Here is a 24,832-nt window from a genome sequence, read left to right as displayed (position 1 = left end):
TAAATAAATAATGTTCCTGGTGACCAACCACAGAAGTACTGTGAATCAGGAACATAATTGGTTGTATTTTCGATTCAGGCTAGTAGCTGCTTAAGCGACAAAGGTAAACCATATATTTTTTAAATGACACTTTGGATATGTGTACCTTTTAGCTGCTATACATCTGACTTGCATATCTCGCTATACCAATAACATAACTCCATCTCCAACATGCAAGTCTGGATATAAATAAATTATTCTCTCCCCCCCCCTCCCCCACACACACACTTCTGACATACTTTTAAAATATGTCCTGCTTTAATCTCTTTGTAAACATGCTAGATATTTTCACTGCCATAATCATAAACCTCGCCTTTAGAACCTTTCTAATTTGTTCACTATCAAGAGCGGTAGCTTTCAGAATGCAATATGCCACATGAGTTCTATTCATATATAAGCAAAACTATAATTTTAAAGCCCTGGAAACCAAAATCCATTTTAATACATAAAACAGTAAAGAAACCCTTCCCCACACCCAAAACAAAAAAACTAACACTGCTCTGGCATCTTCTGGTCCAGACGTAGATTCATCAACTCCTTCTTGCTCTATGTCATCATCATCTTCATCTGTTGTCCCTGATTCTTCACTGGACGAAGAATAATCTGTCACTTTATGGGGAGGTCGCACATCCTCCACTGCCCGCAATTCTTTTGCCAAAGCAGTTAAATCCTGGAAGCAAAAAGGAAAAGAAGGGGGAGGGATTACTACAGAAAACTGTAAAACACATGAACACCACTGTAAATCTTTCCAAACTACCTGATCTTTAAGATCTGCATTACAGGTCCCCCGGCAAATAAAATTACCTATAAAAATACACGAAAAGCCAATAGACTACACCAGGCTTCCTCAACCAGTGTTTCGTGAAACCTGGGGGTTTCTTGATGGCCCTGGAAGGCTTTTCTGAATGGGCAGGAGTTAATTAATTTATCGGGTGATATGACCATAAATGGTCATGATGACCCCCCCCCAAATGGCCAGTGATGGGCCTGGAGGGGGTGGGAAGGCCTCAGGTGAGCATGTACACAGGTATGCTTCTCAATCATATTCTGCACAAGTGTGCCATTTCTAGGGTTTCTCAGGGAGTTATCAATGATAAAAAGTTGAGAAAGGCTGGACTACACCATGGCTAGAAAAATATGTAACTGACCTTGCGTAAGGGGGTATAGAATACCTGGACCGGAGGGCAAAACTGAAAAGTAGTCTGAGTCAACCATCTATAAGCATCATAAGGAAGTTGCAAGGCCAATCTGAATGTCATTTCATCTATCAATAAAGTACTGGCTGGTGTAGAAAAGTAGGAAAGTAGTAGGGAACATGGCTATTTTAGTAGCGATTGTGACTATTAAACCTTCATTTCAGTTAACACAACTGAGGGAAAGGATTGTATATATATTTGATTTGTAAATTTCTTTCCAAAGAGCATGGATTTTCTTGTTCTGTTTTTAATTTTCAGGTGACCTGCCCAATAACCAAGTGCCTTGAAGGTTTACTAGCTCTTCGTAAACAGTTGACAAACTTTAAGATTATTCTTTAAATTATATACAAATTTACTTTGAGGAGCATGTTATAAAATGGTTTATCGCTTACATGTTTTCACATAATATTTCAAAACACAATTCACACAATAAAAATGGGTGTCATACCCATTTCTGGGTGGCTTGCTCCCTATTTGTATTTCCTTGCAATATGTGACTGCTAAAGCATTCATCTTGGAAAATATACTCCCATGGATTAGAAAAATCTAGATGCTACATGGAAGAAAATTGTGTGCTGGGAAAAGGAACCTTAAGAACATTTCTACCAGCTGCATAGGATCTGGGCTGAGCTTCCGTCTTCCTTATTATGAACTCTCAAGACAGGGAATGGCCAGTCAAAAGGTTCAGGGCCCATTCTGACGCTGAGTGAGCAGGCCTCATGAATCCAACGATTGTTGTTGTTCTGCACATGCTTTCTTTGCTTGAATTATCATTATGTTCCACTGTGTTTCTGTGGAACATGCTTTAATTATACAGGAAAGAAAATATGGGGTAGAGATAAATGGATCTGAGAGAGAAGCAATGAAAATGTGGCAATGACTTTAAAGCACTGGCTGCTTACCACTTCGCCCTGCAGACCATCCATGTGAACAGATTCATCAAGTCAACATCGGCCCAACAGCATGGAATAGAACATGGTCAGGAAAGAATAAATGTTCAAGTACAAAATTAATACAGTAACAAGTACATGCAGTGAAACAGTGAATCTGCATATAACATATAACAGCACTAGGCTGCTTAAAAACAGAAGTAAAAGAATGAGAGACTAGAAGCTGCCACAGCATTACAAGCAGAAACTAAGAGACAATCACACTTTTGTTATAGTAACAAAACTTTTGCTTATAGTAGACATGGGAACATTTTAAGAGGGAAAAAAATAGAAATGTTCCATGAAATATTTTCTGTTGTCAATGCTGCATTTTTTATGAGACCTACTACTACAAATCAAGAGAGGGCTGAATCCAAAGATTTGCTCTTTATTAACCCCAGAAACATCCACTGGCATCACTGAATATTTACATTTCCCCCTTCCCCACTGATATCACCAAAATGCTGTTCATGTAGTACACAAACAGTGGAAAAGGAAAAACATAAAACTATTTGCCCACTCCATTTCTACCATCCTTGTATTCGAAATGTTACCTGAAGCCCACATACATCTATCATTTAAAATGTTTTTTAGTAAATCTTAGTTTCCAACATTTCCAAACTTAAAAAAAAACATAAACAACTTTGTAAATTTTACTTTATGGCTGTCATGTATCATCAATCTTTAACAGAGCCTTCTTGGTCTTGGCCCCCACCTGGTGGAACGAGCTCCCTGAGATCAGAGCCCTGCCCGAACTTCCACAATTCCACAGGACCTGTAAAAGGGAGCTCCTCCACCAGGCATTCGCTTGAGGCCAACCAACTTGGAACATCTGCTGGGCAGCCCCTCAGACGCTCTTCCATGACAGAACAATTTGATCTCCCCAGTGCTGTTGCTATTCATGTTTTGTTGTGAATTGTTACTTGATAGATTGTGTTATGATGTTCTATGGAAATCTGTATGTTATAGATTGTTATAATGTTCCATGTAAATTTATGCAATGTTCCATGGAAACCGCCCAGAGCCATAAAGAATGGGCGGTATAAAAATCTAAATAATAAACAAACAGACAAACATAAAATATCACTTCATAAATTCAGAGCTAGCACACAATAGGCTGGGCTTACCACAGGTTTGCTAGGTCTGAAGGCTTCCTTCTTCTCTTCTGCCTTCTTAGTTGCATTTTCGTTACGCTGTGATGGTGAGCCCTCAGATTTTGATGATGCTACATGACACCCACACAAAGCAGAAGAAAAAATGAAGCATGCAAAGTAAAATAAGGGGATTTTCAAGCCGCGCAAGTACATTGCACCTACTGCAATATCGGAGCTCTGCTGCTAAACATATACAATATCCGTGACTCAAAATAGATGAAAATGTAGGGATTGTGATTTGTGAGGATTTAAATGTGAAGATATAATCAGTAAATCATTTGGATCACTATCATTAATAATTCCATGACCACACATTCATTTTGAAAATCAATGAACAGTGCAAAAAGGACAGTGACATTAAAGATGCCCAGCTATCTCCTCATCACAAAGGTCAATAGATAGTTTACAAAGTTTTCTGGAAACAACAGAAATGGTTTTCACCTCTCTTTTACAAATTCACTCTCAGACAAATTCACTGTCTTGTTTTATCTTCTTTATAAGCTATGTTCTGTTGTTCTGTTATGGGATGGGGTTTTTAGCATGTTTAGTGGGAGGGTTATATTGTACTCCTCCATGAATCCCCGGAGAGTGGCTGGCTAAAAATCAAAGAAATAAGTATTTGTGCATCTCAAACTGCCAGTGCTGGAGTGCCCCCTCCAGTTCCAACCAGGGTTGCCAACCTCCTTGCCATCATGGGGCTCCTGGGCCCCTCATTGGCTGTGCAGTGAGCAGAGATTCAGCAAGCAGCAAAGCTGCTCCCAACACTTTGCCACTGCATGTTGCCCCTAACCATTTACATATCTAAAGTTATTTTAAACTAGCTAATACAAATCAAAATATTATTTAGATTAATAATTCAGGAAAGTGTAAAAAATTCTTACATCTCATTCGGAATCTCTCTCCAGATCCACTCTGAGACCCAGGATGTGACCCAGGCTGTGAACCTGAATTGCTAGACCCAGAGGAGCTGCCACTTCCTGGTCTTGGAACCAGCTTCTCCACTCTCTCCCAGAGCAGACGAGGCTCTATATTGCTGTGAAAGTAAAAGGTGTTTTAAAACATATATGTGTGTTAACTAAATATTGGCATTCAAACATTGTTTTTTCCCCCAAAATGATGTTCTTAGCCTTATGTTGTATACCAGTAACTCATACTTTTAGTAAACATCCAAAATTGTACAGTTGATATAGAAGGATGCACAACTGTTTTTTTTAAATCATTTTAATTGAAGGATTGGCAAGACAAACTCAATGACCTAACTAAAGCCTTGTTCATATGTTACTGTGAACATGTGTACATGTATACCTGTTTGTAAGAAACAGCCAATGCATCTTCACTTTACAAATGAAACCAGGCTTAGGACCTGGATATGAGATTTAAATCACATATTTAGCTGTACATGCATTGACCGTAGTTATAATTTCTCAATGCACGTATTAAGATCAACCAAGTGTATGCAGATTGTATGCATGTTTACTGTAACCTGTGAACGGGGCTTAGGAGGTGAACATTTGGAAGACTGCTTTTATACACTCCTCCAGGAATGCAAGTATAATTGTGAGATGTATCTCAAACAGGACAGGACACAAAAACCATACAATATAAAAAAAAACAGAACAGGGTAACAGGAAATTTCACTCGCCATTTTTCATTTTCTGAATGAAAGCATTGCCTTGTGAGATTCATTATAGATGCATGTTTCCAAGATTCATCATAACGTATGTTACAGAAGCTGTGGATAGTTTGTACTAAGCATCTTTTCTGAGTGTCTGAATTTAAATGTTTACTGTTGTCACAAGATAAATAAAGTGAAGGAATGTATCCGATAATACATTCAGTTCCTTCTTCCAGTGCAAATTACTACTGCATCCAAACAATATATAATTTAAGTTTATATGGAAATTTGCTTGAGTGTAGACAAAGGTAAAGGTAAAGGTATCCCCTGTGCAAGCACCGAGTCATGTCTGACCCTTGGGGTGACGCCCTCTAGCGTTTTCATGGCAGACTCAATACGGGGTGGTTTGCCAGTGCCTTCCCCAGTCATTACCGTTTTACCCCCCAGCAAGCTGGGTACTCATTTTACCGACCTCGGAAGGATGGAAGGCTGAGTCAACCTTGAGCCGGCTGCTGGGATTGAACTCCCAGCCTCATGGGTAAAGCTTTCAGACAGCTGCCTTACCACTCTGCGCCACAAGAGGCTCTTTTGTTTGTAGACAAACTTAAGGGCAAATTTATATAAAAATATGTGATATTCCAAATGAATACTTTCCTCTATTATTTTGGCATTAACTTTCATGTGATTAAAACATATTTACTGTTTACGATCCATCTGCACGTGAGTTAATATACATTTGATCACGCAGGGTGTGTCCAAAAACAATCCCACGTGAATGGTATTAAATCATCTCTGGAATATTAGCAGAAAAACACTGTATAACTCATTTCTGGAAATTACCTAGGCTTAAAGGAATATACTCCATATATTTCACGTGCTACAGGAACAACTGGCTGAACAAGCTCCTTCTCCCAAACCAGGGGTAGTCATGAACATCTGGAGGACCACAAGTTGACTACCCCTGTCCCAAACAATAAAAGGACTTTCAAACCTTGTCGAGTTTCTTTGACCTGCTTGGTTATTTTGCTGCCCGCTGCCCTGCAGTGGAGAATCTCGGCGAGATAACACAGGTGATCTTGATGTTGTTCTCACAGGTACCTTACATTAAAAAGAAATGTTTAAGATAACATAGCAAAAACTACGCTCTGGTTGATACAGGATGCATCTGAAATTTTTATCAGCTTATTTATTTTGCCAAAACAGTACTATCAAATAAAAATGTCAAAACTACAGCCCAATAAACTCAGTTGGACTGCATCTAAGATGTTGAAAAGACAAAGTTTAGTAAGTAGCTAGCACATGAACACAAATAACCACTCACAGACTACCATGACAGTTTAAAAGAACACAGAACTTTGAAGCAAGGGTGGCACAAAGCAATTTGCTGTAACAGCATGAGAATTTAGAAAATTAAGCTCTAAGGAGCCAATAAAGGCCTAGAAATGGATCAGTAGAAGGCAGAGACTGGGGAAAGCAAGATTATATCTGACAGAGGTAAACCAACAATATATATATATATATATATTTGTTGTATCTCAATTGTATATTAATACAGCTACTGATGTATAGCTGTAGTTGCCAATCGGGGCCAAGAAACCTACAATCCATAAAAGGTTTTTGTATAGCAAATATTTTATTGTGTACAACAGTCACAGCCCATAAGTAGTTTAGAACAAGGCTGTAATTCCTGCAACACGTTTCCATAGGTAACATGATTAAAAATGGCACGGGCAAATTCCTTGCCCAAAGTACTGTTTCCTATACCAGTATCATTCTATGGCCATGCATTCACTAGATAAAAACCTAGCACATGCCTTTTGTCTCTCTTTTTTGTTTTTGTTTTTTTAAAAAAACTCAAATTTCTGTCTTTCTACTTCTTACCCTTGGAGGCACCTCGTCACTGTCTGATCTAGCCCAAGCCTTTTGGGTGGGGTCAGGTACCTCAGACTTAGAGTCAGAACTCTGACTTAGCACTTCACTGCGTGAAGGTGGATATGGGTCCTGAGAGCGAAGATGGTGATGTGCAAATTTGGGAGAAGGGTCACTGAAGGAATGGGACCGTGAGACAGGGGAAACATTGTTCTTGAGAGATGCCAGATGGGACCATTGTACCTTACGAAAGAAACAAAACATAGAACATTCAATGCATTCTGTACAACTGGCTCCCCCCCCACCCCAATTAAACACAGAATAAAGGCAACAGAGGGGCTTGGTGGCAGGAGAAGCACAACTTGGATATGATGCAAGGCAAGCTTGTGGTGAAATTAATGGGCTTAAAGCAAGGAAGGAATCCAGAGAACATAAAAGGACCGCAAATACAGAATATAGGCATTTGTGAGCAAAAACACACAATGATATGGAACGAGAGCAACCCCCATCCTGTAGAGTTGCTTCTGTGTCCAATCAGGGCCATGGCTTCAAGAACCCTAAATGACACCCATTCCAGATGACAAATTGCAATGGAAGTACCCAATTCATAATACTGCTGAATGAAGTTCAAAACAATGCAGTGACATCCTTAGATTATGCAATAAATTGCTTTTAAGGCATTATGAGAGACAATTACACGGTTATTTTCACTAGAATTGGTATATAAGTGCATGCTGGCACACACACACACATATGCTAAACTGTTTAATAATATAATATGTTTCATGTATCGCAAACTAACTACTACAATTATAAAGCATACACTAGACAGAGCACATAAAATATTGAAGTAAAACAATAATTAAGATTGCACAAAGAACTTCTCCTGTGTACTATTTGGAAGTTATACTGCATTTTGCTACTGAATCAGTACAAACAGTAGCCTGGTTTTTAAATGAAGAGGGGCTTGGGAAAATATATATACAGACAGTATAGCACTTCTATTATTTTAGAAGAAGGAAATTTAGAGAAATTCTGTACAATGTTTAACTGTTTCCTTCACTCCTTTCTTCACAAACTCTGAAGTAGCTCACACCTCCTGATCAGTTCACAAATCACAAGCAGGTAATTACTACTGATCTTTGAACACAATGTACAACATACAGTACAGCTTACTATCTGCCTCTTCAGTATGCCAAACTAACAACAGCACATGTGAGAACTGGTAGTAATATACCTATCTCATTGTACTTATTTCATTCATTCATTCATTCATTCATTCATTCATTCATTCATTCATCATTCATTCATTCATTTGGATTTTTATACCGCCCATTCTTTACAGCTCTGGGAGGTTTACATGGAACATTATAATTTTACATACACTTTACTCAGTGGGTGATGGTAAATTTGCCTAAGCTGATGTGCTAGTAAATAATGTTTAGTTACTTTGAGAACCAAGAATTTTCAGTCCAGTTTCTGGGAAGAAAGAGAAAGTTGTCTGGCTGGGATTAAATTCACACAGAGACAAAGTTCTAGGAATAAAATATTGGGTTTAACTGAACTTAAATTTCTATTTTTGTATTCTATTTTATTTAATTTTACCTTTATTGTAACCTCTCCAGAGGAAGGACAGAGAATAAATGCAAATAAAAATAAATAAACTAAGGGGTAAGGTGACCAGAGAAGGGAACAAGTTGACAACAATTACTCTGAAGGAAGTGTAGGTCGTTCAAGGGAAAACCAAGGCAGAGTATTGAGATGAGAATCAAATAACAGAAACTGGCATTTTGAACAAATCTCGGTGTGTTTAAGGTCAAGAATGGCTATGGAAATACAGAGTGGGTTAAAAAAAAAGTTGCAAATTATAATAGTGCAGACCCTAGCAGGCAAATGGTGCCAATTATTGATTCTAAATTATAGTAAGTTAATATTGCTAAGGAGTCAACAAGGGTTTTAATGTCACATACAAGGTTTGAGCAGGATGTTTTCTGATCGCCAAGAAACTATGCTGAGAATAACATATGTACAAAAGGCATGTAGGGATTTTTCTCTGTGCTGTTTAGCTGATAACTTCACTGGGCACGCTTCCAAGTCTATGTTTTGTTTCTAGGTCAAAACAAAATTTGCTGACATACAGGGGTGGGGGAACAACTTGGGATCTTTTTCAGAATGTATTTATAAAAGATTGGTAATCACTGCTCTGCAAAAAAGGTCAGCAGTATTACCATGTATTGCACCTTCATAGTATGGTTTTAGAATTATTCCTCTGGCCACATACGCACAGGAGACAGATCAAACAGTTTTGCAAAAAGCTTAGTACAAATAGGCTCTACACAGTCGGACCTTTCCATATCCTTATCCATTGTTGTTCCTCTATATATTTCTGAAACAGGGGTAGGACGTGTCTGGCTGTCCAAGTTGGAATAGGGCCAATCAGGGTGCAGCTAGCTTTGTCCTGATTGGCCCTGCCCCTGTGGCTCCCACCCTCCGGCCCTGGACTCTAGCCTCTTTGCTCTCAGACGCCACAGTGCCTGGAGCCAGCAGCAGGTGAGAGGGCCCTGGGCAAAGGGTCATGGTGGAGGGCTTGCTAACGAGGGCCTCCTGGCCTGCTAGGCTGGGCCTGCTCATGAGGGCCTCCTGGCCTGCTGACTGCCTGCTAAGGAGCTCTGTCTTGGGCCTGCTAATGAGCTGCCTAGCCCCCGCCCCACTTGATTTGGCTGCGAGCTGTGGCCCAAAGCCACCTTAAGCTGCCTGGCCAGGGGAGGGGATCCTTTCAGGGCCCATTCTTAGGAATGGGCTTTGAAGCTAGTTATCTATAAGCATTCTACTCAGATATTAGTTCAGTTAAACTAGCATCATTTGACTATTATATCTAAAGGCAATCCTCTAAATGAAAATTGCTAGGGGAAAATAACTTCTATAAATCACCCCGATTTCAAACACATACATTTTCCCACTCAGCAACTGTGATCCTATCTTCATAACTCACAGGATCTTGCTGTGCTTTAAACATAAAAATATGTTTTTGCAGTGTTTCTCCCATTGCTTTGTTAATCTCTGCCAGGAAAGTTCTCCATCCTCTTATCTGATCAATATTTAATGATGGGGAAACTTTCAAAATTGGTATTGCTTACATCTAAGCCACTGGCTGTTTTGTGGGGGAAAGTTAATAAACGAAAGGGCTGATTATGGATTCAGAATAACAGATAGGGCTGTTAAATGTAATGGCTTTTTTGTCTCTCATAAAGGGGTCTTTGGTTTGTTTGGGATCCAGTAATGTGGATTAAGGCCTGCTTGAGCAGCTATTGTAGTCCATACCAAAATCCCAAAAACAAAATGCCTTAACACATGCATTCTCTTTTATGTGTATGAACAATATTTGTAATCATCAGGAAAGGAACAGAATGCCCAAAAGCTGTGTTAGAAGCCTAATTTTCAAGTGTGTAAAAACCCGAAAATTTTCATACTCCTCTGCTTCACCTCATTTTCCCATAGGGAATGTTTCAAAGATGCCTTACTACAGTTTCAAGACCTATCATCAAGAGTGGCCCCAACATCACATTTATTTTGTCACAGGCAGCTTACTATGAAACAATGCCAGTAAAATGCCTCTGGGAAGGGCAGGGTACAAATGCAAATAAATAAAATAAATTAAAGCTTTAGCTTTCATTTTAAATATTACAGAGAAAACTAACATTAAAGAGCACATTGGCCTATTATTTTATGGTAAATTTAGGTTAGGACATCCATCTCAACTAAAGAAGCCTTTGTTTCTTTATCAATTTACATATGGTGCATGTCTTCTTTTAAAGCAACTTTTGCATAGTTCAAGAAAACTGTTTTCTAGTTAGTTTTTATCAGGTGCGTGGAAAGAGCCATGTGTGAATGCACTGCTAGCTAGCCTGGCTTAATGTAGGGGGAACAAAGTAACTCACTCACTCCTAAACTGAGACGTATACACCAAGTGTTTTCCAAGATATAAACATTTTCAGGTTTTAAGACTCTATCTCTTGGTTTCCATACTCCTCTCTCATATCCTCTTTACAGTCTGCATTTTACCTGTGGTTCCATTGGCTTTTGCAGTGAAGGCTGGACAGGCTCAGAATTGCCATTTGAAAAGGACTCTGATCTTGAAGGCACCGGTGGCTCCAACGCTTTGCTTGTCTGTTTAGACTGCGCTTCAGGGGAGCCCTGATTGTTCTTTCTATACCGATCGTCAACCTGAGAGAAATCCAAAGGGCATGAGCTGATCAAACAGAAAACTCTTTTTAGGTAAGTATGAAGCATAACTAAATGCGTCTGACTAGTGGTACATCTAGTCTGGTATCACGCGTCATGCAGTGGCTCAGCAGTTGCCCTGTAGCAGCAGTCCCCAGCCTCCAGGGGTGGAGGAGAGCTGCCAGCTCGAGCACCGCGCATGCATGTTTTCGCCAGCAGGTGGCGCTAACATGCATGCGCAGAGTAGCCATGCATGCACGTTTTCACCAGCAGGGGCGATAATGTGCATGCACAGCAGCTCTGCGCATGCACGTTTGCGTCTGCTGGCATGCCAGAGGCCATGGCTACCTCTTCCCCCCCCCAGCAAGAAGCTAGCCGGACCGTGAGCGAAGTGACTGCTTTGGTGGCTGCTTCGCTCGGGGCCTGGCAAGCTTCTCGTTGCAGGGGGGGGGAGGCAGGTGCGGCTGCCGGCAGCCTGGTACCGAGGCCTTTGCAGCCCGGTACCAGGCAGCAGACTGGGGGTTGACGACCCCTGCCCTATAGGATCAACGGATGTTGCCCCCTAGCACAATTATCACTGCCTCAAAATGTGGACATTCCCTTTGTTACCATGACTAGTAGCCATTGATGGACCTAAGCTCCAGAATCTAAATATTCCTCTTTTAAAGCCATTAAAGCTCACTTCCATCACTAAACCCACTGGCAATTCAATTAAAGTAAAATGGAGCACTAATTGTGAAGGAAAGTGGCAAATCTAGCACTTGACCTCACCAGAAGTTAAGCAGGGATATGGTTGAATGGGAGACGACCAAGACTCTGCAGAAGGCAAAGATATCTTAAAGGCCCATTGCTAGGGTCACTGTAACTCAGTTGCAACTTGATGGCAATTGCCTACATAAAACAGCAATTCTCTTCAAATCATGGCCCTGGCAGAACTGAAACAGTTCTGCAGGGCCTGCAAAATGGAGCTCTTCCACCAAGCCTTTGGTTGAGGCCAACAGAGCAACATCAACCCAGAAGCCCCCTCCCAACTACCAACTACCCAAGACTACTTGCAATTCCCAGCAGAGACAAGCATAGAGCGACCCCTGACCCAGCCACCTGCAGGGCGTTACACAGTTTAAAAAATTGTAAAATGTTATTGTGTTCAAAATGTTCAAAAATATTGAGGTATTATCTGTATTCTTATATGTTATAAGTCTAAAGCTGTGTTCTCAGTAATGTATCAGCATCACAACAAACTGTGAGGTACAAACTTTTATTATAAACCATCCTGAGTCACAAGGGAAGGCGGTATAGAAATGTAACAAAATAAATAATACATTTGTATGGCTTGAACGTGCTACAGATCAACTTACTGGGTGACAATGAGTCCTAGTATAATGGAATAGGGGGAAAACTGTTCTCTCTTCTTTTTTTCCCCCATGCACATTGTTATAACCTTTTATCATGACCCCCTTTAGTCATCTTTTTTCTATACTCAAGAGTCCCTCACCCAAACTTTCCTTAAAGAAGAAGAGAAGAAGAAGAAGAAGAGTTGGTTCTTATATGCCGCCTTTCCCTACCCGAAGGAGGCTCAAAGCGGCTTACAGTCGCCTTCCCTTTCCTCTCCCCACAACAGACACCCTGTGGGGTGGGTGAGGCTGAGAGAGCCCTGATATCACTGCTCGGTCAGAACAGTTTTATCAGTGCTGTGGCGGGCCCAAGGTCACCCAGCTGGTTGCATGTGGGGGAGCGCAGAATTGAACCCGGCATGCCAGATTAGAAGTCTGCACTCCTAACCACTACACCAAACTGGCTCTCTCCAACCTAACTAAGTATAAAGTTGAATAATGCTTACCAACTGTAATAGCAACAAATGAATCATAGCTTCTATGTTTATCAAGTGATTACTAGTTAGTCAGTACAAACAAGGACTATCTTCCTTCCTACTTCATAGCATGTCAACAGCTACTGCTAGAAGCAGATCCTTGTAAAAATAGTCTGAGCCAGCACAGCTATTCTCCTGCTCTTATAATTAAGGTTAATCTCTATAAGGCAATAGCCAATGAAACAACAGAATCAGTCATGTAAATTACACTTGATGTAAAGAATCAAATTAGAAGAATTTTAGTGACAGTGAAGGAAGCACAGACTGTCAAAAGTCTGTGGAAAACTACTATATAGATTTTGTAGCTCCATCTTTGTTACAGGCTGCTGCTCAACCCTGGGTTGCCTTGAGTTTTGTGAGAGGACAACCATCATGGCGTTCCCAAGAGAATATTATTCTTTCTCAGGCTTGTTTGCAGCTCTTATCTAGAAAGCCTGATTTGTTTTCTCTCACAACTAGATGACACATGCGAAATGGCCAGGCTCATGTCGCAGTTTGGAAGAGCATGATTAATGATTTCTTGACTGGTACTCAGGGTATAAGGTGCTTAGTTTTGGCTGTGTATCTTGTCTTATGATCTGGCTAATTCTGCTGTGTGTGTGTTCCAAGACCCAGCAGATGGGAACTTAGCCTGCTATTTCTGCAAGCTTGTTTACTGCTTATTAAAACCTCCTTGTAAGCAAACCTGGATACTGCATATTGTTTTCCTGTCATTTCTGCCAACCTGGAGCTACTGGCAAGAGCCCCAAACAACTGCACAGGTCTTGCGGATATTTCAAGTGATGTGTGGTGCCGTTCTAAGATTTTCATTTTAATTTCAATTGGGTATTTCAGAAAGGATACAATTTTCATCAAATTTTGGGAGATTAGATACTATTTCTTAAATCTGCAGTGGCACCCAATCCAGCTCCTGTTCTCCTTCACAGGCAGCAGAGGCAGTAGGAATAGCAAAGAACTGGTGTCTATTATCGTTATAATAGTGAAAAGGACTGGCCTACACAAACACCCATGAGGAGGGAGGACAAGAGTGTTTACTTGGTCTCCAGTCACCGCTGGACTTAAAACATGTTAATTGAAAGGTCCATGACAGCATGGGTGGCTCAGCCTCAAGTCAAGCCTGTTCTGTCTCCCACCTTTCCCGCCTCTTCTGCATGTGCAGGAGAACAGGAGGTTGTAGAAAAGCTGGATTTCACCACAGAGCTCTAGCTGACTCTCTGCACTTTCCCCCACTAACTTGTAAGTTGAACTAAGTCCTACTGAAGGCAGAACAATCCTGAAATTTCAGGACAGCTGTCCCCAACCCCTGGGCCGGAGACCGGGACCGGTCCATAGATCAGTCAGTACCGGGCTGCAGTTCCTCCTCGTCCTCCTCCCCGGCTGCTGCCTCGGGGGCTGCCCTGCCACTCTGCTGCCGGCTCACCTTTGGTGCTCTCCGGCAGCCACTATGGCTGGGGCTCCCCCTCGGCATGGCACTGCGCAGCTGCTGCTGGCAGCACCCCCCAGTGGGTGGTGGGATGTCAGGGGCGCAGACAGGAAAGCAAGCGGAGCAGGGGCTCAGGCGGCAGCGACGTCCCTCGGCAAAAAACTACCCCCCCAGGCTTCAGTAAAATTGTCAAGCGTTGACCAGTCCCTAGTGATAAAAAGGCTGAGGACCACTGTTTCAGGAGACCAATTTTGTTTTCTGGGAACGCCTTCTTTAGTTTGGAGTATTTCTGATCCAAAACAAAATTTGGGGTGCTATTTCAGTTTGGGAATTTCACAATGCACACCCCTATTTCAAGTAGACATGCTCATTTCACATGGCAGCATCGGTGACTGAGATAAGACTGTGCTGCCACTGGTTTTGGAATTTTATCCACCCTTCAATCACAACAGGGGACAAATATCCTCTGCTAAAAGAGGATTGCTATAAAGATTAACGTGAAAACATATTGTAAAGCACTTCAAACATTAAAAGCACTACATAAGGAGTCCATTTACAAAGTTTTAGAGAGTTTACCTCCCGTGGTCTTTCAGTAGCTTCATAATGGGATTTAGGCTCAGGGGTATGGTAGTTTGGTTTATTCCTTTCTTGCTGCTGCTGCTGCTGCTGCTGCCTCCTGTGATCATGCTGAAGAGACAAAAGATATGCCTGCTCCTGCTGCAACTGACGTTGGAGACGCTCTGCTTGCCGATGCTCTTCCATCTCTCGCCATCTGTATTCCTTTGAGAAAAGATGCCAGCAGTCAAGACCTGAACACCTGGGCAAATGGCACACACTTGACTGCTGGTGAGTTATGCCTTTACTGCTGCAAAAAATGCAAGCTAGTGTGCCCCAAATTAAAATTAAATGGAAAGAAGAAGTGTTTTCTTCTTTGTGAAGTGTTCTGCTAAATTTATGTTTGGAGAACGTTAGGCTTAATGATAGCATTTACCACTTCTTAAAAAAAAACATGTCTAGTATATTGTTGAAAAACAGTATGGGGTTGGGGTGGGATTCAAGGAAGGGGAGGAAAGAGGTGACAATTTGTCCATTATATCCACATTTTAATAAAAGATATTCTTATCTGCACTCTAGTTGTTCTGAAAAGGCTAAAGGGCTGTTTGAAAACTCAACCTCCAGACCAGAACTGTCACATCTTTAAGCACTGTGCACTGTGATATAGCTGTACAGTACTTTTCATATGTGTCTGCCAGTCCAATACACTATAGCATGAATGGCTTTTGTTTGAGGCTCTATTATACTAGAGGTAAAGGATGGCTGTGTCCAACTGAGGAAAGCCTGGGATACCAGTCAGAGAAAGGAATCCTATAGCTACTGAACAAAACAGATGCAGTGCGTTACCAGTAACATGGCCTGCTCCTGGAGCAGCTGCTGCTGAAGAATTTCCAAGTGCCGCTGCTCCTCTTCTAGCTGTCGCCTGATATACTCCTGTCACATAGAAATTACCCAGCAATAAAATTGTTCACAACAGGAATGTATCGAAACCACCTGAGGCCCATCAAAAACAACTGCCCCAAGTCACCGTCAGGTGACAACGTGCTTATGGATTTTGTGAATCCCTAGTGAACGAGTTAAGAAAACCCTGTTCTCCAAAGAAAAGGCTATATAGAAATATTCCATTGCGGATAATTTTCAGGGGGGGGGGGGGGAGTGTCGAAGCTTGGTCTGATGAATTTTGAGAATGGTTTTAAAAAAATAAGCAAATGCACTTGGTAAACAGGTCGAGAGTTAAAACACAGCAAGTCTCAACACGACCAACACAAAAATTGCATGCAGTTTTAAAAATTAAAATAATTAGTTTTAGGCACTGTGTGATGAACCGTTAGCAACAGCTAGAGCCAGGCTTAGTTAAGGCAACCTTTGCAAGCTTCCTCACTGCAAAAAAACTGCCAAATATACGACTAACCTCAACCACAGCCCTAACCTAGACTCCCTCAAAAGCAGACAAGGCCAAACTTGCCGAAATACGCAGTGGTTATGACAAAAACAAACATCCACTAAAGAACAAATCCGCGACCAAACGCATCTTTCAGAAACCTAAGTCTACACCTTAAAAGTCAAGATCTGACACATTTCCCACCTTTTATGTCCCTGGCCCACTACGCCTAGTTATGCAGCACCGTGTCTAAGAATATCTTAACCATGCAAATTAATGAACGTAGGTAGTACAAACACATGCACTCAAACATACACACAGAGAGACACACACAGACAGTGTATGCAAAAAGGAATGGGTGATTCAGTGCAATGGACAAATGAGATCTACTGGAAATCTTATGAAGGAAAAAAAAGGATGTACATGAGTTTGTTTTATGTCTTCTGGCAAAACTACAATTTAAGTAAAGGAGAACATGTAATTTCTTAAGCAGCCCTCAGGACATCCTTGCAGAATGTCCAGCACAGCAGTCACTGGGTATGTGGGTGTGTTTCAAGAGCTTGTAGCTGATGGCCACAATCAAGCTTTAGCTGTGTGCAGCTGAGAATTACTCATCTCAGATGGGAATGCAGATCCCCAGCCACATCAAGCCAGTTCAATGAGGCCCAGATGAGCATTCCAATGTGGATACACATCTAGATGTGCATCGCAATCTGCTACACACAGAAGCAGTGCATTTCCCTCACTCGATCAAGTGAGTAAATACAATTTCATGGTGACAACCAAATACATAAGGTATCAATTTATGAATGACAGGAAGGAAAGTTTCTGCTATATTGTGGAGTGATGCCTCCTGTGACTATTTATACATTGGTATTATGACTTAAGAAATCCAAAAAAATAATTGATTGCAGAAAAAACCCTGTTATATTTAAATAACCTATAGTGCAAGGGACAATATCTTCTGGATAAAAAGTATTAGTCATTTAAGATGTGAATGTATCTACATATAGTGAATTTATCTTTCCTTAGATGTCTGAACAGGAAATTCCAGATAAATCTATTTCATTATCTCCCCAATTTAATTGTCAGATTATTTTAAGAATGCAGAATTCATGCACAAAATTGGTAGATTAACATCACCATTTTGTAAAAGGCTCCCTTTAAATTTATACCAGTGCAAACTAAAATGATAACTGGAACATATTTGACAATTACAACAGCAAAAAATATTACAGTCTGTTTGGTTGACGTGTATTATGACTATTCATCTATTATGTCAAATAACTCAAATGCCATGGCTACATATAAGATATGAAAGAAAAAAGAGCCCTAGTGTTCAATATTACACATTAAAATGCAGTCTTATTTTTGAGAGTATTTAAGGAGATTGTACATGCTGTCTGAAGGTCTCACCCTTACTTCTGGATTGCATTTGTTTTGTATTTTGTGAGCCATGTGAGAATTTATTTCTCAACTTTATTTCTGTTAGGGAAAGGAATATTTAATTAATACTCATTGCTTTAGACTTACCTGTTCTCTCTCTACTCTCCTCTTTTCTTCCTCAGCTCTCCTTCTTTCTTCTTCTTCCTTACGTCTTTTTTCCATTTCCTCTAATCGTTTTTTCTCCTCCTGTTCTCTTCTCCGTTGCTCCCGCTCTTGCTGCCTTCGAGCTTCTCGTTCTCTTCTTTGTTGCTACAAAAAAAAAAGGGGGGGTTATATAAATGTATTGCTTTATACAATAAGAGGAACTTGGAATTTGTAAAAGGTGCCTGAGAATTAAGGCTGTCAACCTCTAGGCGGTGGCCCGAGATTTCCCACAACTATTATTGATCTCTGGATAACAGAAGTCAGTTTCCATGGGTAAAAATGGCTGCTTTGGAGAGTTCACTCTATGTCAGGGGTAGTCAACCTGTGGTCCTCCAGATGTCCATGGACTACAATTCCCATGAGCCCCTTCCAGCATTTGCTGGCAGGGGCTCATGGGAATTGTAGTCCATGGACATCTGGAGGACCACAGGTTGACTACCCCTGCTCTATGGCATAGTACAGGCTTTCTCAACCAGAGTCTCATGAAGCCCTGGGGTTTCTGGATGGCCCTGGAAGGGTTTCCCAAATGGGTGAGAGTTAATTAATTTTAATATATTTGTAAAATTTGTTAAACATTTATCAGATGATATGACCCCAAAAAGGCCAATGATGGGCCTGAAGGGGTGGGAGGGGCCCCTGGTGAGCTATGCTTCGCAACAATTTTCTGCATGACCACAGCACTTCTAGAATTTCTCAAAGCCTGGAGAATGTTTCATGGGTTTCTCAATGATAAAAAAGTTGAGAAAGGCTGGCATAGTACATTGCTGAGATCCCCAGGCTCCACCCCCAAAATTTCCAGGTATTTCCCCACCTAGATATGGCAACCCTATGGAGATCAAAGGTGATTTTTAGAAACATGCTATCATGCATATTTCTGGATTATTTAATATCCAGGTTTACTTTTAAACAAAAAGAGTGAATACTTGGATTTATTAGCAATTTCCTTTTACAGTGGGAAGTGAAATGTATACTGCATTTTATAAATAAACTTTATTCAAAAAGTAAAATGCAGATAATTGCAGTATAGGTACTACTGAGAGAATAATTCAAGGAACAGTTTACAGTTGGGAAAATCAAGACCAAGGCACACTTCCATTTTCATATTCAGTCTATTTGGGAGGACTGGGGTCAAGTTGAGTCAACAGGTTCAATCTAATCTAACAAGATGTAATTTAAAGAAGCTGTTCCATATTACAGATTCATTTTCATCTGTCTGGAAACGTAGAAGCCCAGCCTTAAAGGTTGGGCTGAACAATTTCATCAGCAGGGGACAGAGTGAAAATATTATACACGAGGCTGGCAGCTATCTCTCTGTATTAACACATGCATAATTAGCATAATTTAAATTCCATTTCTTCATACATGCTAGATATATAACTATAGCAGATGGATTTAAAAAAATTTAAATCGTACATAAACTGCTTGAATTTGCTACTCAAATTGTTAGCTAAAATGAGCACATTTAAAGCAACAATTTTTGTCTTCTAATCCTTCTTGTTTTGATCCTTCTGGTTTTGCCATGTTTCTTTTCGACTAGTTAACTAAGGAGTTTTGAAATTACATGAAACTGAAATCTTTTTAGACGTTTTTAAATCAACAAATAGGGATAAATGGATTTTAATGTTTTTACAAACCACTATCTGAAGATATCACTAAGCTCTATACAATAGCAAAGATTTCCAAAAACAATAGCTTTCAGTAAGCAATAATGGGGACTATCATCTGAAACAGGGGTAGTCAAACTGCGGCCCTCCAGATGTCCATGGACTACAATTCCCAGGAGCCCCTGCCAGCATTCGCTGGCAGGGGCTCCTAGGAATTGTAGTCCATGGACATCTGGAGGGCCGCAGTTTGACTACCCCTGATCTGAAATGAGATTAAAACATGAAACACTGAGACTAAATTTTTTAAAAAGAGAGCAATCTCCCATCAGATGTGATATTTATTTTTGTCCTTTACAACTAACTGTCAAAAGTTATCAAGAACAACTGCATCAAAAATTAACTGCAGTAAGTCATAGCCTTCAAATTACACATAGTGTGTGTTTGTTGTTTCTGTGATAACACTTTAGCTTATACAGAAACAGGGGACACTGCTTCCATTCTGTCATCAGATGAGTTTCTGGGGAGAGAGAGCCTTGCCCAGGGGTTGGGGACCACTGGTCTATAACACATCAGGTGAAATAAGGACGCTGTGTTTTGCCTATTGTCAGTCTATGATGTTTTTCTTCCCAAGCAATTTTTTTGGTCAGGATTTTTTCTAAGAATCTCTCTCCATTGAATGTCTGATCAAACAGTTTAGAATTTAGTTTGCTATCATATAATTATTCCAACCCAGAAAGGTTTCCCAACCAAAACTGTACACGTGGCTTCTCCATTTAGAGTTGCCATTAATTGGCTTTCAAAATATTCTGGCAGTTCTGGACTGAGCATAGTAGCTTTTACCTGAACTGAACAATTTTATTAAAAACAACATAAAGTGCTTTGAGTACTTGGTTTTCAAACTGAAACTGAAAACTGGTTTTCAAACTGATAGTAGGCCTTTGAGGAGCACAATACCACTTAAAAATGAGAATTTTAATTCTATAGGTCAGGAAATAATGACATTATTTGTTTAGTTTTTTTGTCCTGATGTGACCACCAACCAGTAGGATAAAATTCTGGCTGAGTCAGTGCAATATTGGTCAATTGCCAATCCAAATGTAATCGGTACACAACTACCTCAAGGAATACAGTGAGGAATTGTAATTACCGCTTGTCACTTCTATCCGACTTTTCCTCCAAAGAGCTCAGGGCAACATAACTGATGGGAGTGATCTCATTTTCCTCCCTCAACAAACCTCTCAAACAAACGAGCTGAAAGAAAACGTCTGGGCCATGTCACCCAGCGAGCTTCATGACTAAAAGAAAAATCTGAACACCCCGATTTCCCTCGTGCAAGTCTACTCTAACCGCTTTACTATACTGGGATGGTTCCAGAATGACCTGGCATATTGTTGATTCTCCCTTCATGTCATTCTTTAATCTCTCCTCTCTCCCTCAGGAGCAGCATGTTGCACTGATATCAGAGATCAGTAGACTTCAGTAGTGGGGGACATTGAAAAATCTAGTCTAGATTCAACTGTCTCTCACACTGCTAGAATTACAGTGCTAATAAATCTCTCTCTTAAAGCTTACCCAAAACAATTTAAAAGTGAAGTAAAAACAGCTAGCACAAAAACAAACACTAAAACCATCCAGGAGAGCATAAGCTTAGGTTACTCCCCTCACACTCTTGTGCTGGAGGTAACGAAAGCACAAGATTCATGAGAACAAATTTTGCGTTAGATCACCACTTTGTGTTTAATTGTAGGGATGATAGAAAACCAAACCCCCCACCCCCACCCAAGCAAACACCTTTTGGATCTATTTGGAATAGTGTAAATGCTATTTGATTTATTCTATTTAAAGGCTATTTAAGGGAAGAAAACAACTGTGATTTTTTTTTAAAGCTGAATTCAAATCATTTCAATCTAGCAAAAATCATTTGCTACTTGGGCATTTTTAGCTCAGGTTAGTTTTTGTGAATTCTGAATCAGTTCTTATAATGCTTCTGGTCAAGAGTTTATAGGACTTCAAAAACAACCACATCAAGATTTACAGCCAAATTTGCACACTTGTATAGAAGAAGATTCACAGAAACTACAAAAACCATTCTATTCCAATTTTGTTGCACTAGATTTGCAAGCTTACTGATTCATTGTTCAAGGATATTGACATAATGAATGTTAGGTAAGCACATCTTGAATTCTGAAAGAGAACCTAACATTGCAGACACAGATTCACACACTTTACAGATTCTGGAGCTCTCCATGTTAAGAATCTCAGACAAGAATCCACCCTTTCCTGGCCCTTTGACAAGACTTAAAAAGAGGTGCCTTGTCAATCTTGGCCTGTTTCTACCTCTTCTAATCGCCTCCTTTGCTCTTTCTGTTGCTCAATGCGCTTTTGTCTCTCTGCCAGCAGCTGCCTCTTGTACTCTTCTTGCTCTCGGAGCTGCTGCTCCTGTAGCAGCTGTTGTCTCCGAAGAGCCTCAGAACGTTCCTTGTTTTCCTGCTGTAATCTTAGGAAATCACGTCTCAGAGTAGATTCTCCAGGCACATTAACAATAGAGCTATGAGAAGAAGGAGAAATTATTAAAGACACCCAAGAAAAGGTACCAAACAGCCAAGTACGTTATATGTTGTAAACAACATAACTTTTTTCTTTTTCGTCTCGCAGTACATACTTCTTTGATTTTCCCAGGAGAAACAAGATCACGCAATTACATTGGGATCGGCAATAAATTCATCAGAAATCCCAATCCCAATATTCTTGTCCATAGTAATAAACAGAGGCATTTTAAAGCCTCCAAAAAAAGGGAAACGGGAGGAAAAGACCCCTAGCCTATTACTTCACTGAGCAAAGTTCTTAAATGTAATTTATTAAAATATTTATACCCCACTCTTCCTTTTGGCTCAAGATTGAAGCCTTCCGCTAACTTAAGTGGCTCTTCTGTTGGAGAAACATAATTGACCCCAACAGACAATTAACATTTGACAAGTATGTCCATTACAATGTCACAGCAACTGAAATGCTTTAAGCTCAAACTAAGATGGCAGCCAATATTTTTCCATTTCCATGCTCTTCCAAACCTAACCGTATTTTAAGTCCTCTCACAATAGGGAATGAAGCCGGTTGTTCTGTCATGTGACACAGAGCCCTCCATGGATGCTTCCATCTCATGCTGTTCGTGATTACAAACATTTAGGTGAGCACTTTTGCTCAGTAGGGCTTCTGAGTGACCACTGGAGATTTCATGGGCTGTGCAGATTAAAAAACAAAACACTGCCACCATACCACAAGGACTTTCACTGTGTGACTGAATGTAAGCTGAATGTAAAGGTAAAAGTAAAGGTATCCCCTGTGCAAGCACCAAGTCATGTCTGACCCTTGGGGTGTCGCCCTCTTGCTTTTTACTTGGCAGACTCAATACGGGGTGGTTTGCCAGTGCCTTCCCCAGTCATTACCGTTTACCTCCCAGCAAGCTGGGTACTCATTTTACCGACCTCGGAAGGATGGAAGGCTGAGTCAACCTTGAGCCAGCTGCTGGGATCAAACTCCCAGTCTCATGGTCAGAACTTCAGATAGCATGTCAGCTGCCTTACCACCCTGCGCCACAAGTGGCTCATAAGCTATGTGTATGCATATTTAAAATATGCTCTTTTAAAATGACATCTTGTCAAGCAGACGTACTATATGAAATGAGTTACTATTACAGTTATGAATGCCTTACACTTACCTGTAACTGTCGTTCATTGAGTTGCCACTGTGCATGCACACATAGGTACTGCACCAGTGTGCAGGCTGGCTTCTGGAAGACATTATAGCTAACTTAGCAGCAGAGAAGGAGGAGCCCCTCCCAACTGGAGATTTTTTATCTGTTTTCCTGTACTGCAGAGAGGGGCTCCACACTCTCAGTTTTCTTGAGCCGCCACTATAAGCCAGAGGGATAATTCACAGTGGAACAGGAGGGAGAAATGTATGCCTGCACAGTGACAACTCAATGAACAAGATAAAGATAAGTGCAACCATGTTCTCCCTCTAGCTCAGGAGGACAGCTTGGTGGGTGATTTCCCATCTCTCTTCGAGGGAGGCAGGTCAAAGAAGAACTTCCTGTCTCCCTGGTGGGAAACGCCCTCCTTGCTCAGTCTTCTTCCTGCCTCGCTAGAGGGAGTGCACGCAGACTAGGTCTCCGTTTTTAAAGAAGAAGATTTTCCCTTTATTTGTGCTCCTTTCTTCCTCCATCGCCCTTAAACCTTCCTACCCTAGCCTTTCCCCCCCCTCTCTGTCTTTTTCGGCGATTTTGGAGGCAAGGAGTCTTGTGGGGCGGTTTGAGCACGAGGCTGCTCCCCCCCCCCTTCCTTTTTGGCGCGATCGTTCGCGGCGGCCATTTTGGGTCGCGTTTTTTGCCGCGCTTCGTGCTGCATGCTCTCTGCGGGCCTGGAGATGGCCTCTGAGCGCAGGGAACGGCGCTTCTCGTCGGAGGACGAGCATCCAGCCATCATGGAGCCTGAGGGGCCCGATCAACAGCGGCAGGCCGTGCAGGAGCCGGCCCAACGAGAGGCGGCGACCTCTGTGCCCACGGGCAAGGCTCAGCGCTCTGAGTCTCAGCGTGTGGAAAGGGAGTCACGCTGCATCCCTCCCAAGCCGACTGACACAGCGGCTACGGGCGAGGGACCCAATCCTGGATCTGCCAGTCTGGCAAGGCGGAGCAGGCACGAGCCGAGAGACCCCCATCGTGAGGAGAAGAGCTGCACTACGGATCCGGGTAATGTAGGGGAAATGGCTGAGAAGTTTAACCTTCCCCCCGAGTTTTTCTCCTTTATGCAAAGCTCCGTGCAAGCAGAGATTGCCAGATTCTGCAGACAGAATTTAGCTCCGCTTCCAGGTGGGTCCAGGTCCAGGTCTCCTTCCTCCTCCCCTGATTCCAGGGGACCCAGGAGAAGATCCTCCTCCCGTCAGGACAGACCTTGCAATAGATGGCCCACTAAGGCGGCCCAGAAGAGACCCTATCAGGCTTCCAGCCAGCAGTCTGAGTCCTCAGAAGAGGACAGACAGCACAGGGATAGAGACGAGGGGGAGTTTATCACTGACGAGGAAGAGGTGGAACCGATCCAAGTCCCTCAATTGTCTGAGAGGTTTTTTAATGCTGAGGACTTCCAGTTCCTACTTAATAAGTCAATCTCTATTCTGGATCTGAAGTATTCTGGGGAGGAGCCTCCTGCGAAGCAGGCCAGAAAGTACTATGGTCCAAAGGGTAGTGGGGAATTTTTTCCCAAGATTGAGACTAACTTGACTAATTTCCCCTTACCAGAATCCTTCGAGAGAAAGATAAGGGCTGAGTGGGAGAAGCCTATAATAACCAAGCAATTTCCTTCCTTTATAAAGAAGATGTATGCTCTACCAGAAT

General features: G+C 41.4%; 1 protein-coding gene across 7 annotated transcripts in view; it reads right to left on the bottom strand.

Moving 5' to 3' along the window:
* Positions 1-24,832, bottom strand: part of MAP4K4 (mitogen-activated protein kinase kinase kinase kinase 4) — a 181,608-nt gene that overhangs the window by 24,015 nt on the left and 132,761 nt on the right. For 3 of the 7 annotated variants that reach the window (XM_077343544.1, XM_077343546.1, XM_077343549.1), the window contains 11 exons: positions 21,784-21,994; positions 17,786-17,947; positions 15,718-15,804; positions 14,893-15,096; positions 10,865-11,026; positions 6,815-7,045; positions 5,925-6,031; positions 4,200-4,351; positions 3,292-3,389; positions 2,138-2,146; positions 534-709 (listed from right to left, as the gene is read on the bottom strand). In XM_077343544.1, the coding sequence (XP_077199659.1) occupies positions 534-709; positions 2,138-2,146; positions 3,292-3,389; positions 4,200-4,351; positions 5,925-6,031; positions 6,815-7,045; positions 10,865-11,026; positions 14,893-15,096; positions 15,718-15,804; positions 17,786-17,947; positions 21,784-21,994 (1,599 nt within the window). The remainder of the gene's footprint in view (positions 1-533; positions 710-2,137; positions 2,147-3,291; positions 3,390-4,199; positions 4,352-5,924; positions 6,032-6,814; positions 7,046-10,864; positions 11,027-14,892; positions 15,097-15,717; positions 15,805-17,785; positions 17,948-21,783; positions 21,995-24,832) is intronic. The other 4 variants (XM_077343545.1, XM_077343551.1, XM_077343548.1 and 1 more) reach the window with 2 other exon arrangements.

This window comes from Paroedura picta, chromosome 6 (assembly GCF_049243985.1).
Source record: "Paroedura picta isolate Pp20150507F chromosome 6, Ppicta_v3.0, whole genome shotgun sequence".
Classification (NCBI taxonomy): domain Eukaryota; kingdom Metazoa; phylum Chordata; class Lepidosauria; order Squamata; family Gekkonidae; genus Paroedura; species Paroedura picta.
The sequence above is the reverse complement of the archived record's forward strand: the minus strand, read 5'-3'. Positions and strand labels throughout refer to the sequence as shown.